At 51.9% G+C, this 16074-nt stretch overlaps 1 protein-coding gene across 3 annotated transcripts in view; it reads left to right on the top strand.

Moving 5' to 3' along the window:
• Nucleotides 1–16074, top strand: part of RNF213 (ring finger protein 213) — a 48294-nt gene that overhangs the window by 22182 nt on the left and 10038 nt on the right. For all 3 annotated transcript variants that reach the window (XM_064676223.1, XM_064676221.1, XM_064676222.1), the window contains exons 28-49: nucleotides 440–4033; nucleotides 4266–4402; nucleotides 4690–4785; nucleotides 5198–5316; nucleotides 5733–5855; nucleotides 6441–6523; nucleotides 7327–7474; nucleotides 7805–7940; nucleotides 8569–8757; nucleotides 9126–9265; nucleotides 9680–9834; nucleotides 10162–10374; nucleotides 10741–10922; nucleotides 11657–11777; nucleotides 11884–11984; nucleotides 12240–12419; nucleotides 12806–12969; nucleotides 13063–13165; nucleotides 13873–13987; nucleotides 14528–14738; nucleotides 15389–15579; nucleotides 15893–16021. In XM_064676223.1, the coding sequence (XP_064532293.1) occupies nucleotides 440–4033; nucleotides 4266–4402; nucleotides 4690–4785; nucleotides 5198–5316; nucleotides 5733–5855; nucleotides 6441–6523; nucleotides 7327–7474; nucleotides 7805–7940; nucleotides 8569–8757; nucleotides 9126–9265; nucleotides 9680–9834; nucleotides 10162–10374; nucleotides 10741–10922; nucleotides 11657–11777; nucleotides 11884–11984; nucleotides 12240–12419; nucleotides 12806–12969; nucleotides 13063–13165; nucleotides 13873–13987; nucleotides 14528–14738; nucleotides 15389–15579; nucleotides 15893–16021 (6630 nt within the window). The remainder of the gene's footprint in view (nucleotides 1–439; nucleotides 4034–4265; nucleotides 4403–4689; nucleotides 4786–5197; nucleotides 5317–5732; nucleotides 5856–6440; nucleotides 6524–7326; nucleotides 7475–7804; nucleotides 7941–8568; nucleotides 8758–9125; nucleotides 9266–9679; nucleotides 9835–10161; nucleotides 10375–10740; nucleotides 10923–11656; nucleotides 11778–11883; nucleotides 11985–12239; nucleotides 12420–12805; nucleotides 12970–13062; nucleotides 13166–13872; nucleotides 13988–14527; nucleotides 14739–15388; nucleotides 15580–15892; nucleotides 16022–16074) is intronic.

Raw genomic sequence — 16074 nt, 5'->3', positions numbered from 1 at the left:
AAGGCTTGTTAGTCCAAGCCTCACTGGCCCCACTGTAACATTTATAGGAAACAGAAAAATGAAAAATCTAATGTTCCTCGTGTTAATTTTCAGGTTTGAAAGTACTGGAATATTTATACGGAGCTAAAAGAACAGAATATGGAAGTGACAGTTTCTTGGGTTTAGTTTTCTTCGAGGTAGCACTGAGAAGGGGCTGGAGGTGATACAGGACTCGTGTTCCAGGGAGGAAAGTATAGAAGGGAATAGAATTCATTGGTGCCCTTTATGTGGAAGAAGGGATACAAAGGGGAAAAGGTGTCCTGGTTGTATGGGCTGGCTCTCGTTACTTGGGTCTGTGGTTTTAGCCAAGAAGACTGTTAAGAACAGATTAACTAAACTGAAGAAGATCAGGGCTCTGATCATCAGCTCTGTGATGACTCTTTCCTTTCCTCTTCTCCAGGTGTCAGCAAGCCAGAAGTATAATTTCTTAGATGTGTTCCCTAAAGTAACCTGTAAGTCTCCCAAAGAAGTACTAGAAATGGAGACACTTGGAAAACAGTGTGGGGATGTTTCGGACCCGGGAATGGACAAGGAGGAATTTCGCAGCGAGGCTTTCCAGAGACCTTTCCAGTATCTGAAGAGGTTTGATCAGGGGTGTGACCTGGACGTGTTCTGGTACGAAGCCCACTCGGTGGAGGGGAGCCCGGCGGAATGTCTGCAGCTGTTCCTGCTGCACTGCGGGATCGTGGATCCCTCCTGGGCAGAGCTCCGCAACTTCGCCTGGTTCCTCAACATTCAGCTGAGAGACTGTGAAGCTTCTGTCTTCTGCAACCCTGACTTTGTCCAGGACACTTTGAAAGGTTTCAAAAACTTTGTCGTTACCTTCATGATTTTAATGGCGAGGGATTTTGCGACGCCCTCCCTGAACATTTCCGATCAGAGCTCGGGAAGACAGTCCTCCCACCTGGAGAACGTGGCGGAGGAAGATCTTCTTCCGTTCCGCATTCGGAAGAGGTGGGAGTCGGAGCCTCACCCCTACTTGTTTTTCAATGAAGATCGTGTGTCCATGACGTTCATCGGGTTCCACTTCCAGCCGAACGGCCCTGGGGGTGTTGATGCCATCAACCCTCTGAACGGCAGCGTCATCAAGCGGAACATCATGACTGCACAGCTGTACCAGGGCTTGTTACTGCAGAGGGTTCCCTTCAACGTGCCGTTCGATCGGCTGCCTCGGCACGAGAAGCTCGAGAGGCTCTGCATGGTGTTGGGGCTCTCCTGGGTGGTAGACCCCGATGAGACGTACGAGCTCACCACGGACAACGTGCTGAAGATCTTGGCCATTGAGATGCGATTCCGATGCAACATCCCGGTTGTCATCATGGGAGAGACGGGCTGTGGGAAAACCAGACTGGTGAAGTTCCTGTGCCAGTTACGCAGAAGCTTTGTAGAGGTGGAGAACATGAAGCTTGTCAAAGTCCACGGAGGTACCACTGCAGAGATGATCTACGCCAGGATCAGAGAAGCAGAAGCCCTGGCTAAAGCCAACAAGGAGCAGCACGGGTTGGACACTGTCCTGTTCTTTGATGAGGCCAACACGACAGAGGCCGTGAGCAGCATCAAGGAGGTTCTGTGTGACCGCACGGTGCAGGGGAAGCCTTTGGCCTCCGGCTCTGGCTTGCGGATCATCGCAGCCTGCAACCCGTATCGAAAGCACACGCCCAAGATGATCCAACGCCTGGAATTGGCTGGGCTGGGCTACCGTGTCAAAGCAGATGAGACCAAGGATAAGCTCGGGTCTGTCCCTCTGAGGCAGCTCGTGTACCGGGTCCACGCGCTCCCGCCCAGCATGATCCCGTTAGTGTGGGATTTCGGGCAGCTGAACAACCTGACGGAGAAGATGTACATCCAGCAGATCGTGCAGCGGGTCGCGGAGCAGGTCCCCATGGAGCAGGGTGATGTGGAGGCAATCACAGAGGTGCTCTTTGCCTCCCAGAAGTACATGAGGCAGAGGGACGACGAGTGCAGCTTCGTCAGCCTGCGGGACGTGGAGCGCTGCATGGAAGTTTTCAAGTGGTTTTACAAGCACAGTGAGCTGCTGCTGAGGGAGCTGGAGAAGTACCTGGCTGAGAAGAAAGCACCAAAGGGCAATGTTGAGAGAAACAACACTATCTGGTCCTTGGTGCTGGCAGTTGGGGTCTGCTATCACGCCTCCTTGGAAAGGAAGGAGGCCTACAGGAGTGCCATCAGCCAGGTCCTTCCAAAGCCTTATGACACCCAGAAAAAGATTTTGGAAGAAATCTCCCTGATGCAGGACTTATTCCTGAGTGGTGTGCAACTCCGGGATACCATAGCAAGAAACTTGGCCTTGAAGGAAAATGTCTTCATGATGGTCATCTGTATTGAGCTAAAAATCCCTCTTTTTCTCGTTGGGAAACCAGGGAGTTCCAAATCCCTTGCGAAAACCATCGTGGCCGACGCTATGCAGGGCCAAGCAGCTCATTCAGATTTGTTCAAGGACCTGAAGCAGATCCATCTCGTGTCTTTTCAGTGCAGCCCCCTCTCCACTCCGGAGGGAATCATAGGCACTTTCAAGCACTGTGCTCGATTCCAGGAAGGGAAGAACTTGGATGAATATGTCTCTGTGGTGGTTTTGGATGAGATTGGGCTGGCAGAAGACTCTCCCAAAATGCCCTTGAAGACTTTGCACCCACTTTTGGAAGATGGCTGCATAGATGATGTCCCTCTTCCTCACAAGAAGGTTGGCTTCATTGGGATTTCCAACTGGGCCCTGGACCCTGCCAAGATGAACCGAGGCATCTTTGTGTCTCGTGGGGACCCCAGCAGAGAGGAGCTCATCGAGAGCGCGAAGGGGATTTGCTGCTCATCACGAGGGGCTTTGCAGAAGGTCGAGCCCTATTTCCATCCCTTTGCAGACGCGTATGAAAATATTTGCAAGGCCCAAGACAGGGAGTTCTTTGGTCTCCGTGACTACTACAGCCTCATAAAGATGTTTTTTGCCTTAGCCAAGAACTCCAAGAGCGAGCCGACACCTCAGGACATCGCCGAAGTGGTTCTTCGTAACTTCGGTGGCAAAGATGATGTCAATGCCCTGGAAATATTCACCTCAAAGTTACCAGAGAAAGGAGAGATACACGCTCATGACATCAGTAGGATTGAGCTGGTCCGACAGAACATTTGCAGCAGTGCTGAGGATGGGGATTGCAGATACCTGCTTGTGTTGACTGAGAACTACGCGGCACTGCAGATCCTCCAGCAAGCTTTCTTCACTGCCCGGCAGCAGCCAGAAATTATCTTTGGCTCCAGTTTCCCTAAAGACCAAGAATATACCCAGATATGCAGGAACATCAACCGTGTGAAGGTCTGCATGGAAACCGGCCAAATGGTTGTGCTCCTCAACTTGCAGAACCTCTATGAGAGCCTCTACGATGCCCTCAACCAGTACTACGTGTACCTTGCTGGCCAGAAGTACGTGGATTTGGGGCTGGGCACCCACCGGGTGAAGTGCCGCGTGCACCCCAAGTTCCGCTTGATCGTCATCGAGGAGAAGGACGTGGTGTACAAGCACTTCCCCATCCCACTGATCAACCGGCTGGAGAAGCACTACCTGGATATCAGCACCGTGCTGGACAAGGGGCAAAGAGAAACCGTGAGGGAGCTGCAGAGGTGGGTGCAGGAGTTCGCCGCGGTCAGTACGGAGGAGCACTTCCTGAGCCAGCAGCGGTACCGCCCGGCCGACGTGTTCGTGGGCTACCAGCCCAGCACCTGCGCCTCGGTGGTGCTGCAGACCACGGAGAGGCTGCGGGCACAGTGTCCTGCCGGGGAGCTCCAGGCCCGGGTGAAGAGGGAGGCCCAGCTGGCCCTGCTGAACTGTGCCACCCCCGACGCCGTCATCCGCCTCTGCAGCTCCGGGGGGATGTTCATGGCAGATTCCCTGGCCAAAACGTACTTCAGGCAGCAGCAGCACACGTCCTTTGCAGACTTTCTCCGCGCTCACGTCCACCAGGGGTCTGGGTCCCAAACAGCCTTCACAGAGGTGAGTGCCTGGTGGGGGCCTCCCAACAACCCTTGACCTGCCCTCAGGTTTTTGTTTATCCTGCCAGGGCTGCAGGATGTCCAGCAGTGGCCCTGGGTTGCTGTAACAGCCCACATTGGCCCTTTGCCTGTTGGCAGTGTTGGTTTTGGGGGTGCAGTCCAGCTCTGCAGCACAGAGCACAGGTGAGGGGTCTGTGCTGCCTGCCTGCTGCATTCCTGCCCCTTGTCCCCAGGTCACCACCTTCTCCCGGCTGCTCACCAGCGCCGACGCTGCCTGCCTGGAGAGGGAGGTGCAGGGGAAAGCCCAAAGGCCCCAGATCCTGTTCCTGCAGCAGTTTGACACGGAGTACTCCTTCCTGAGGAGCATCAGGTGAGTCTGGGCTGGCGTTATCCTGCTCGGAACAGGCCATCAGCTGGGTGGAAGGTGTGTGGGCAGAACACCTGGAGTCACACATGGGAAAGGGAGGCAGGAGCCCGTGCTGTGCTGACAGTGGGCTGGCTTGGAGCAAACCTTATCAGACACAGGTGGGGTTTGGTGTTTTAGTCTCTCCTTCTGCCTGCAGCAGCCAAAGCTAATGTGGAGTGACTGGTTCTTTAGTCTTTAATGTTTGGTTTTTACACTTAGTGACTTCTGTTAAATCCCTTTTCACTCTGTAGGGATTTCCTGGATGCCACTTCAGGAAATAAAGTCCTTATTATTCAGACAGACTTTGAAGATGGTTCTCAAGATGCCCAGCTCGTCGCCTCTGCCAAGTAAGTCGGGTGTGAAGTGGTTCAATTCTGCTTGGCCACTCCTCACCACCTTATTCGTGCTGTTTGGGGATTTCAGACTCAGGAATGTGCAGTCCTTTATTCTGCAGCAGAGTGAATCTGGATGCACTAATTATATTTCAAATAATAATGCATAGCCCAAGTCAAAATAAACTAAGCTGGGTCAAGTGAGCAGATAATCCCCTTTGAAGTGTGAATCCTGCCCACTGGCTGCAGGAGTCCTGAAGAGCTGAGGGTCAGGGGATCATCTGAGGCACAGCTGGAGGTGGCAGCTTGGCGGGGTGGAAGGAGTGAGAGTCACTTGGCCTGTCTGGGGAGAGGAAACGTGTCTGCTCAGAGGAAGGAGCCGTGCCCTGGAGCCTGTGTGTGCTCTGCCAGCATTGCTGTGTTGCAGATACACCGTCGTCAATGAGATCAACAAGGGGGACCTGGGAGACGTCTCTGTCTTCGTTTACTTTATCATGAAGCTTTCCCGGCTGGAAGGAGGAACGTCCTACGTGGGATTCCATGGAGGTGGGTGAGCCCGTCTGTCCCTCCTCACTCTTCAGCTGGCTCCAGGCAGTTGCTTCTCTTGCTCACTGTCCTTTTGAATGCTGAAGATCTGGACGTGGTGTGTCCTGTGCCTTGTCAGAGCTGCTTCCCTGTGCCACAGGGCCTGGCCTGGGGGATCAGTGCTGACATGTTCTGCTCTCAGCAGAAGGCTCCTCTGGGTCTGATGGCTTCTGAGAGCCTCAGAGCCCTGGTCCTGTGTGTGCCCTGTCAGGGAGTGTGTTCTGAGGGAACTCTGCTTCCCTTCCTACAGCGAGAGGTGAGAGTGAGTGAGCTCTGAATGTAAACCCACAGGTGGTGGCAGGTAGTTTTTGGGAAGCTGTTCTGGAAGAACAGGCTGCAGGCATGGAATGATTTCTTGCTGTTGCTCTCTCCTGCAGGCCTGTGGCAGTCAGTGCACATCGACGACCTGCGCAGGTCCAAGGACATGGTCTCGGACATGACGGCCCTGCAGAACCTCACCATCAGCCAGCTGTTCTCTGAGGGCTCAGGCAAAACCAAAGGTGAGCTCTGCCAGCCACTGGGGCTGATGTGCCAGTGGGAAAAGGGGAGCTGTGGTCCCAGACTTGGTGCTAGAGGAACCACTGGTACAATGCAACTGTGACTGTCCCTGCTCAGAAGGTGTTTTTTGGGGGGGATCCCAACTGGTATTTGTATTTAGTTCATTGCTACAACTTTGGGTCGTCAGGTAGGTTAATTTGGTAGTTTTGCCTTTTTCTTTTGACAGGAATGTGGCATTTGCACTGCTCAGCAGCCTGAGTGCTCTGTCCCATCACGAGAGGCAGCAGGTGCTGTGTGACAGACACCACTGACAAGGGTCTTTCTTTCCCCTCAGTTTTTTCTTACTCTCACACTGCCTGATAGGATTCTGGGAGAGCTTAGGGCATCAGCTCAGTGTCACTTCTTCCAGTTCTTGCTGCATGAAGCCTGACAGCCCCAACAGCTGTGTCTGTATTTGGGAGGTGGATGCAGGTGCTAATGGATCTGACAGATCTTCTGCTGATCTGGGTTGCACTTGCTAAAATAAACCCTTATCTGACTGATGCAGAAATTTACTGCTGCTTTCTAATAAAAATTCTACACCTTAGTTGCAGCTCTGCCTGTGAATGGAGAAGCACAGGAGGAAGAGATGGAGGTTGAAATGCCAGTGTCAGGAGCAGAGCACTGTGAGGTCAGTTCAGAATACATTTGTTTGCTTCTCAGCTGTCAGGATGGGTCTCTGCTCTGTCATCCATGGGTGCAACACACCTTTTGCATCCCCATTGCCTTGAAATCCATCAGCAGTATTTGCATCATGAATGTGAATGATCAGACAAAAATTCCTCCTCCCCACTGTCCAGTCAAAATCAGCATCACTAAAGAAATAAACCATCCTGAGGACCCTCTAAATCCTTAGTCATTTCATACTTCTAATTTTCAAAAATCAGCTTTAAAGGCTTCTGTTTTCTTTCTCACCCTGAAGGTGGGAGCTGTGTTTCTGAGCCTGCCTCTCCAGCTGGGTGTGCTTTGGGGTGTGCATTGGAGCTGTGCTGGAGCTGGCTGAGAGCTTGGCTGTGCTGCAGCCACATCCACACTGGCTTATGTTCCCCTGACAGCCTCAGCTGGAGGATGCCCAGGACAAGGGATATGTGGCTTTTGCCCTTCACGTGCTGAAATGTTCCCCAGGGAGGGCAAATTTTCCCTGGTCACATTTATCATTTTCACTCTTCCTGCTGAACTGCTGAATCTTTCATCTGTGGGAATCTTATCTCAGTACAAGTGCTATGTCACAGGCCAGTTTGAAGGGCCACAGAAGTTGCATCATGTACTTGACAGCAAAAGGACTCAGAGTTGCATTCTGAGATGAGAGCTGGGAGCGGTGGTGCCAGGGAACAGATCCTTTCCAGGGAGCACTGTCACCATTCCAGGAGGGGTGTGCTGGGGCAGGAGTGCAGCACTGGAGAGGAATGATCCTGTTCCTGCTGTTCTGGGCAGGGTGAGGTCCTGGACACCACCGTGCTGCTGAGGACCTGTGTGCAGAGTGCTGTGGGGATGCTGCGGGACCAGAACGAGGACCTGAGTCGGAGCAGGAAGCGCATTAAGATTCTCCTCGGCCTCCTCTCCAAGGAGGATGACTTGAAGGGTATGTGCTGCAGGTCCCTGGGCATCTGGGGGACCCCCAACCCGTGTCAGTCAGGTCACTGGGGACCCAAGGGTCACTGTGGACAAGGAGGATCTCCCAGGAGTGTGTGTCCCTGCTCCAGTCTGTTGCTCCTTTCATGGCTGTAGGGCTTTTCCTGCAGTTCAGGTGGTGGCTTTCTCTCTGGCTGTGCTGGCTCTGGTGGCTGGTTTTTTTTTTTCCCCTAGTTGGCTAATTATTGAAATAACCGTGAAATGCTGTGCTTGGTGGGATATCTGCATTTGGATGCAATGCTAATACAACAGAAAATGCAAGTTCCTTCTTGTTTTGTAGCCTCTTTCCTGAAGATTACAAAGGCTCGTCTCTCCAGCCTTTTGAAGAAGCAAGAAGAAATTTCCCTTCACCCTAAAAACTGGGTGCTTCGGGAGGCTTCCAACCTCAGTGCTCTCCAGGAGGGAGGTACCTTCAGGTGAGGACAGCAGCAATCCTTGGAATGTGCAGGCTTCCAGGAAGGGGCTGCAAATGGCACCTGTGCAGCAGAGGCAGCAGTTTTGTGTAATCTGAATATTTGCAGTGTCAGCCTCCAGTCTGTGCTGGAAACCCTCCAAAGGCAGTTTTAGCCTCTCCTGGCTCCTGAGGGGGGTGATTTAGAGCTGAATGGGCTGTGCTGGGACAAGAATGCTCAAGTGCTTTGAGTGGAACAGTGGGATTACAGGTAAGCCAGGAGTGAGAGAAGTGTAGGGGTTTATTGGTGGTATTTTTTTCCCTTAAAGGCAGGATTAGGATTTCCTCTCAAGCAAATGTCAGCAACTATTCAGGACAGTCACCTCCCTGGAGGTCACTCCTTCACAGGAGGGAGAACACTGAACTCTTCCATATAAACAGAAAACTAGTAACCAAAGTCTAAAGAATACTGAAAATAAAAAATACCTTTCCCTTACAGGTGGTCCTTTCATGTACTTCTCTTCTGCCTCGTTGTAATCAATGTTATCCATGGCAGCAATCGTGTAGCTGATGGCCTGAAAAAGCATTTAATTCATTTATAATCATTCAGCAAAACTAAATCATGAGTTTTTCTGTCTCTCTCTGCCCCAAAGGCACACCCTGTGGAAGCGAGTCCAGAAGGTGATCACTCCATTCCTGGCTCTCCTGATTTCTGTCATAGACAGGGATGGCAACCTGGAGCTGTTGGCCAGGCCAGCAGCAAAGTGGGTGACAAACCTGTGGATGTTCATCTTCAGTGATACCAAACTCCTGACTGTGCCCTCGGGGGTGGGGAAGAACAGGTGAGCCCAGAGGGAGCAGCAGGAGGGCTTGGGAGCAGCCCAGCACTGGCTTTAATCCCACATGGCAGAGGGACACTGTGCTGTGCCCTGGGCACTGCTGGGGGCTGCACAGGTCACTGCCACGTCCTGCCCAGCCCCTGCAGCCCACGTGTCCTGCCAGGACAGCCCTCTGGCCAGGGAATGCTGGCTGAGGAAGTGCTGGTGCTCCACAGCTGGCAAAATGAGCTGTATCAGAGCCCTGCAGTTCTCTCCCCTTCTCTTGTCCCCTCCTAGGGCTGATTTCTTGCTTTCTGCACCTTCTGCCTCTGTTGTCTGAATGTGCTTCCCAGGCAAAAGCCCAGTGCATTAATGACCTTTTAATCTCCCAGCTCTCAGCCAGAGATAATTCTGGTGCAGAACAACATGGTGGTGTCTGCTGATGCTGGGAATGAGATGCCCTTCAGCTGGAGGATAAAGGAGTACCTGGATGAGATGTGGTTGGAAGCTCAATACATCCAAAACACTGAAGGTGAGAGCCTGGCTTGAGCATCTCCACCTGCCCTGTGAGCTCTGGTTTGTCACTGCTGTGCCCCTCCAGGACACTGGAGTCACCTTCAGTCCCTCTGTGCTCCTGCAAGCCAGCAGAGCTCTGTGCAGGCAGCTTTTCTTTGTGCTTCTCACTATTAATCTTCCTCACCTATCTGTGCCCTTGCATTCAAAATGCTGTGGAGGTGCCAAGAGTTAATGACAAGGTGAGATTCCAGAAATACGACACTGGTGCTGGGCTGACAAGGCCTGGCCTGAGTCCCTCATTAGTGCCCTGAATGAGGGGAGTGCTGGGTGCCTCAGTGATTAATTAGGTGTCAGTCTGTCTAGGATAGATGCTGTGTCAAAGCCAGCCTCCTCCCAATATCCAGCTTTTTTCTGCGTTCTCGTTTTCCAGACCATGCTGAGAAGTTTGTGGATATCTTCCAGAAAACTGCCCTGGGAAAATTTATCTCTGCTCTGCCTGAGGAAGACAGGCAGATGCTCTTCCAGTGCTACATCACAGACTTTATTTTCTTGACCATCAATGTCTCCTCCCAAGTGGAGCTGCAGGTCAGTGTCTGGAACAAGAGCTGGAAACCCTTTGGATGGAGAGAAGAGCGTGATGCTTGTGAATGTCTTCTCCTGAATCAGTCCTGCCTCTCAGAGAAAATCCCCCTCTGAGACAGACCAACAGCAAGGGCACCCCAAAGCAGGTGCTTTGCCACTGAGCGGCTGCTGAGATTGCTCAGAAAGCAGCACCCGTATAAATTGACACATTTAAGACTGTCTTTGTAAGGAACTGACTCTCTTCTCTCAGAGGATTTTGCCAGTGTTTCTGGTGCAAAACTAATGATATAAAAGCCCTTTTTTAATGTTGGTTTAACTCCTCCCCCGCAGTGCCTGCGCTCCGCGTTCGTGTCCTGCGTGGCCGAGTGGGCGGCTGCGTCCCCCCGGGGAGAGGAGCCCGTGCCCGCCCTGCCCTGGGTCCACCTGGCATACAACCAGTTCAGGAGCCGCCTGCAGAACCTCTCCAGGATCCTGGCTGTGAACCCCCGTGTGGTTGTCTACCTCATCAACCAGGAAGGATGTGGAGTTCCACGCTCAGAGATGGTAGAGTCGCTGCCAGGCACTTTGTGGTCCTCGGCCCTAGCAGGGAGCTCTGTCTTCACTGAGTTGGCTGGAGTTCACTCTCCTTTGGATTTCAGCAGCAGCAGAGGGGGAAGCACAAGCTCAGGATCCTCAGAATTAGGAATGATCTGCTGTGTTGTTATTGCTACTGGCAGGTTTTAGAATAGTTTGCCCTGCTTTTGCATTAGTTAAAACAGTCCTAAGGGGCCAAGCCACAGGCATGAGAATTCCAGAGCTTAACATAATCAAGTGGAATGTTATTCAGTAGACCATGTGCTCTAGCAAGGTCCATGAGTAATTCTGAGCTGCAGCTGTTGTGTTACACTTGGCCCCTGTGTCCATGCCCAGGTTCTGGATGTGTTGGCTGCACTGGTGTGTGCTGAAGAGCTGGAGAACCAGGTGCTGACATCCCCCCCAGAGGTCTGGCTGCAGAGAGTGAGGAACCTTCAGATGCCCGTTGAATTTCTGTGTAAAGAGAAGGATGCACAGCGGGGTGGGAGTCGGTGCCATCAGCTGCTGAGGGAACTCAGGTGGGTACCACAGCTCTGCTCACAGCCCTGCTCCTCTGCCTGGCTGGTAATTAGGGCATTGGTACAGCCTGAAGCTGCTTGGTGCTGCTTTTCTCAGTCTTTGCAAACCTTTCCAGATTCCTGCTGGGCTCAATTACATACCAAGCAGCAAGAACCACATTTTTTCCTCTCATCTCCTGTGGATTCTCCCTCTAAATCTGGCAGTAGCATCCGGTGCATTCCATCTGGGTTCAGGGGTTATTTAAAACTCTCCTCAGGTTCCTGTCAACCAGCAGTGCCTCCCCACTTCATCCCCTGGGCATAAAGGCTGTGGGAGGTGGGGAATTTCAGTGCATCTTGTCTTTTAGAAGAAAGCCTGGAGAGATACCCCAATTTCTCACAGAGCTCGTTTAGTTTATTTGACATGAAGAAAACATAGTTAATTGTGATTAGTATTTTTTAAATTACTTTCTTCCTATAGAAGTTAGAGGTGTGGGAAGGTGTGTGCAGTGGTGCTGGTCCTGCTGCAGTGCTGCCTCCAGGCCAGACCCCTGGGTTAGGTGCTGTGTGTGTTCTGCCCTTCACAAAAATCCCTTTGGATAACAAAGGGGCAAAGTAAGAATGTCATGAGAAGTGCAGAATTGCTGTAATGGGAAGCATGAAAAGCAGTGAGATCGTTGACTGGCCCGACTGCACTGCCATTCCTGCTCTCAGCTCATAATGTTCTGTTTGAAACCCTGCTCTCCTTCCCACAGAGTCTGCTGGAACCGGGTGTTTGCCATGGCTCTGTTTGTGGAACACGTGCTGTTTGGCATCAACACTGTGATGCCAGAATTCGAGATTTTAGTGAAGAAATACACTCTGCGTCTCGCCAAGGTAAAGCTGTGATTTCACCTCTTCCCTCTTCGCTTCTGCTGATCGTGGGGATTTTTGTCTCGGGTGTTAGAGCTGAGTCACTGAGCTTTGTCCTCTCCCTCTGCAGTGTTTCCAGCACGGTTCAGACATGAAGACTCATCCAACTTTTCTTGCAGTGATGACAGTGCTGTGGGAGTGTAAGGACGAGGTCAGCAGCAGGCTCTACAGGTACTGACAGGGGGACAGGCAGGGACATGGCCCACGTTGCCAGCACATTTCTGGGGGTAAGGCAGCACTTCATGTGTTTTAGTGAAAGCCAGATGAGAGCAATAACCCCGTTTGATTCTGCACCCTGGGCTGAGCAGTGAGCCAGCTGGTCTGGTGTTATCTCCTCTTGGTCTAGTTGCAGATGAACATCTTATTAAAGGCTTTTGATAAGACAACATGGAAGCAGTTGTGTTCATTGTTGTTTCTGGATTACAGATATGGTCTGAAGCCGTGTCCCATCTGCCTGGGAGAGCTGAAGGATCCCGTCTGCCTGCCTTGCAAACACGTGTTCTGCCACAAGTGCATCAGCACGTGGCTGGTGCCAGCACAGATGCACTGTCCATGCTGCAGAGTCGCTGTGGGGGATGTGGAGTTAACTGTCTCCAAGGAGATCAGGTATTCCACCCTCTCCAAGGGGGGAGCCTTGCAGTGGGGCAGGTGTGGTGAGGAATTTCTCCACTCTGAGGTTGTCACCATGAGCAGAACGGGGGAGGGAACTCTGCTGCTCTCCCTCTGGAACCAAACAGGTCCTGTCCATTCTGTCTGTTGTTTCAAAAGAAGGAAGAAGCTGCCTTGGCCCCTGTAAGAAAACAGTAAATTACAGAATCATAGAATGATTTGGGTTGAAGATCATCTAGTTGGAAAGCTGGAAAAGTATCTCACCTTGGTGACTTTTGTCTTTATCTGCATGATTCCTCCATTAAGTGGTTCTGTGTTTGAACATTCTGTATTTAGGTGGTTCTGTATTTGAACACTGTCTCAATGCTTTTACCCTTCCCCAGAGATGCCATAGCAAGGAATGCCCTGTTCCGGCAGAGGTGCAACAATTTCTTCATAGATGTTGTCACTACCATGTGCTTCAAGGACAACGAACCCCCTGACACGAAGGTGATCCAGAGGCTCCTTGATCTGCTGTTTGTTCACAGAAGCCTCCTGAAAGATTCAGGTGAGCTCCCTTCACCCTGATGCTCAGCCTCATGGAGCTGTCTGCCACCACCTTCTCTCACCTGCCAAACCTGTCTTTTCCTTCTCTCCCCAGATCACCCTGCTGTCTACACAAAATTCCTGTCCCCGTTCAATGATGAGGTGGATGAAACTCCCATCATCCGCTCAGTGATGCTGAAGCTGCTCTTGAAGTACAGGTGAGCAGTGGGACAGCTGAGGGGTGCTGTATCAGGGCATGGCTCAGCTCTGTTCACAACCCCATCGAGCCAATCTGATCACTGCTCTCACTTCCACGCTGTTCCTTGAATTTGAATCCTGGCAGGTGAAATTCATCCCAGGCCTTTGCATTAGCAATGCAGCTTGGCTGGCTTGCATGGAGCTTGTGGTGGAGTATCTGAGCAGGCTGTGCCAAGGTTTCCCTGGCTGCTCCTGACCCAGCCCTGTGCTGAAGGGGGGTGGCTGGGTGGCTGGAAGGTAGCTGGCTGACTGCTATGCTCCAGGTCAGCAAAGCAGTGCTCCTCATCCACAGAGGTTTAATCAGGACTGATCTGTCTGCTCCACAGACCTCCCCGTTCCCACAGCTCTCCCAGCCTCCCTTTGCAGGCAGGGCTCAGAAGCCACTTCTCAGGTGTGATCACCTCCTAAATCAGATGCTTAAAGCAGATCAGATGCCTTCTGCCCTGGAAATGCTCCTTGAGCATCGCTGGCGATCGAAGCCTGGCTCAGGCTGTGAAGCCAGATGGCATCTGCAAAACGGGGCCTAATGGCTTTTCCATCTTCCAGCTGGATCCAGAGTGACCCCACATGTCACACAGGCATCACTGGTAGTTCTGTTATGATTTAGGACATGAGTAGTAGCTCTCAGCATGGCAGCTGTGTGAGGGGGTGTTTCTCTCTCCCGTAGCTTCAATGAAGTGAAAGCTGATGTGCAGCACTACCTGTCCCAGGTGGAGCACAACGAGCTCCTAGAGAAAAATGACAAAAAAGAGCTCTACTTACTTTTTGTCAACTGCATAGAGGTAAGAGTGCTGGGGAGGTATTAGCTGGGCCTTGAAACTGTTGCAGGAATAAAAAAAGTCAGGAATAGAAACTCTACTGCTATTTTAGGCAAGTTTCTTGTGTACAATAACTAGTTGTCCAACTAGGAAGCCCAAAAGGAAGCTGATATCAAATCACCTGGTCAGAACCTGCTCTCAGGGACCAGCTAGAGTTTCTTGTAGAAGGGTTTCTTTATAAAATCAACATTGTGTTCTTCCTAAGGGACAGGTAAAGCTTGGCACCTTGGGACATGGGGTGTGTGTGGCCAGTCAGCCTGCTCATGGCTCTTGCTTGGCTCCATGCTTAGGGAATGTGGGACAGCTGGGGCACACTGTAAAAATGGTGCTTGGTGATGTTGCAGAGGTTTAGGATAAGCACTGGAGAGGTCACAGGGAGGAGCTAATGGCAGTGGGGTGGAGGGTGCAGGGAGAGATGTGGGTTTGCTGTGCTCACTGCAGTGTGGGTGCCAGTGCTGACTGAAGTGTCTCTGCTGCTCATGCCACATCCTGGCCCTTCTTTAGGATTCCCTGTGTGAAAAGTCTGAGGACAGCCTTGGATATGAGCATATAAACAATCTGCTTGGAAGAGAGGGCTTTCCAGAGAACTATCTCCCAGGGAGCAACCGAGAGACTCCTCAGGAATCATCCGTGGAATACCTGCAGGCAGTGGCCAAGGTCCGCCTGTACCTCAGCAGGGCTGCAGAGCTCATCTCTGGCTTGCAGCAGCACACACGTAAGCCTAATTAGTCTGCTGGAAAATGGGAATGCTGGATACAGAGCAAAGGCACCAGGGCAGGTGGGCTGGATGCAGTCAGTGCACCCGTGCTCTGCTGAACCTGCTTTGATGTGTGGCCAAGAACAAGAGCAACTCTCTCTTCTCTTGAGGGTGTCAGTCGGTGTTTGTCCCCTGTACCATGTGTGAGAAGTGTTCTATAACTGGTAGCAAGGCTGTGCTGGTGACTCCAAAGGTGTCATCACGTGGCAATTACACCTTTGGAAGGAGATTTGTTTTATCCTCCAGATTCCAACAGTGACTTTTATTTAGAGCCCACTCAATTGAACTTTAAAGCATAAATTCTGCTTCAGACACATGACTGCTGTAAGGTTTATTGTTTTATAGGAATGAGAGCTCTCTGCAGCTAAAAGGGATTAAGAGTTTATATCAAAGAGTTTATATCTTCTCTGTCAAAGAAATGAATCATTGTCTGAAACCTGGCTGAGGAAATGCTCTAGACAACACCTGGGGAAGAGAGGGCTCTAAAGTTCTCCCGTGTAGTTACTCAGTACTAGTAAAGGGATTTGGTGCTACAGCTGGTGCAGACAGAAGTTTTAAAAGATGGGATGTGCTTTTACCCTTTTCCTTTTTTTTTTTTTTCCCTCCAGAGCAAGACCAGGCAGAGGAGAAGCAGCGTTACCTGGCAAGCGTGAGGAGGTTCTGCAGCCTCACTGGGAACGACTGGCATCGTGTGTACCTGGTCCGCAGGGTTGCCAGTCAGTATGGGATGGAGTTTGCTCAGAAGCTTGTCACAGAGCCACGGTTCCAGTGGGTGTTCCCAGCGGAAATCCTGCGACAGGTAAAGAAGAGGTGTCTCCTGGAGATGGTTCTGGGCTCCTCTTCATCCTCACTTGGTGCTGCTTTGGGGTGTTTCTACTGTTGTGTGGCTCCTGGGGGACCCGCCACGGTGGGAGTGGTTGTGAAGCTGACTTGTCCCTGCTCTCTGCTCAATGGAGTCTCTCCTGGCTGTGCAGAGTCCTTGGGTGGCCGTGCCTGCTGCTGCCTCTCTGGGAAGGCTGAAATGCCCCAGTGCTGGGGAGGAAGAGGAGATTCTGCCTTCACCAACAGCTGGCTGTTGCCCACAGCGCTCTGCATGGGTCGTTCCTTTGCAGGTCCAGAGCAGCCAGGCCAACCCCATCGACCGGTACCTGGCGTGTGGGGAGAGGTACCGGGCCCTGCGCGACGCCGTGGGACGGGCCATGGTGGAGGGCACGGCTGAGGGGCTCCTCCAGGCCGAGAAGGTACAGCCCACCCCTCACCAGGACCTGCTGGGGTTGGGATGGCCACTCTTTCA

This window comes from Pseudopipra pipra, chromosome 19, assembly GCF_036250125.1.
Source record: "Pseudopipra pipra isolate bDixPip1 chromosome 19, bDixPip1.hap1, whole genome shotgun sequence".
NCBI lineage: Eukaryota > Metazoa > Chordata > Aves > Passeriformes > Pipridae > Pseudopipra > Pseudopipra pipra.
Note: the sequence above shows the minus strand (reverse complement) of the source record. Positions and strands in the feature narration are given on the sequence as shown.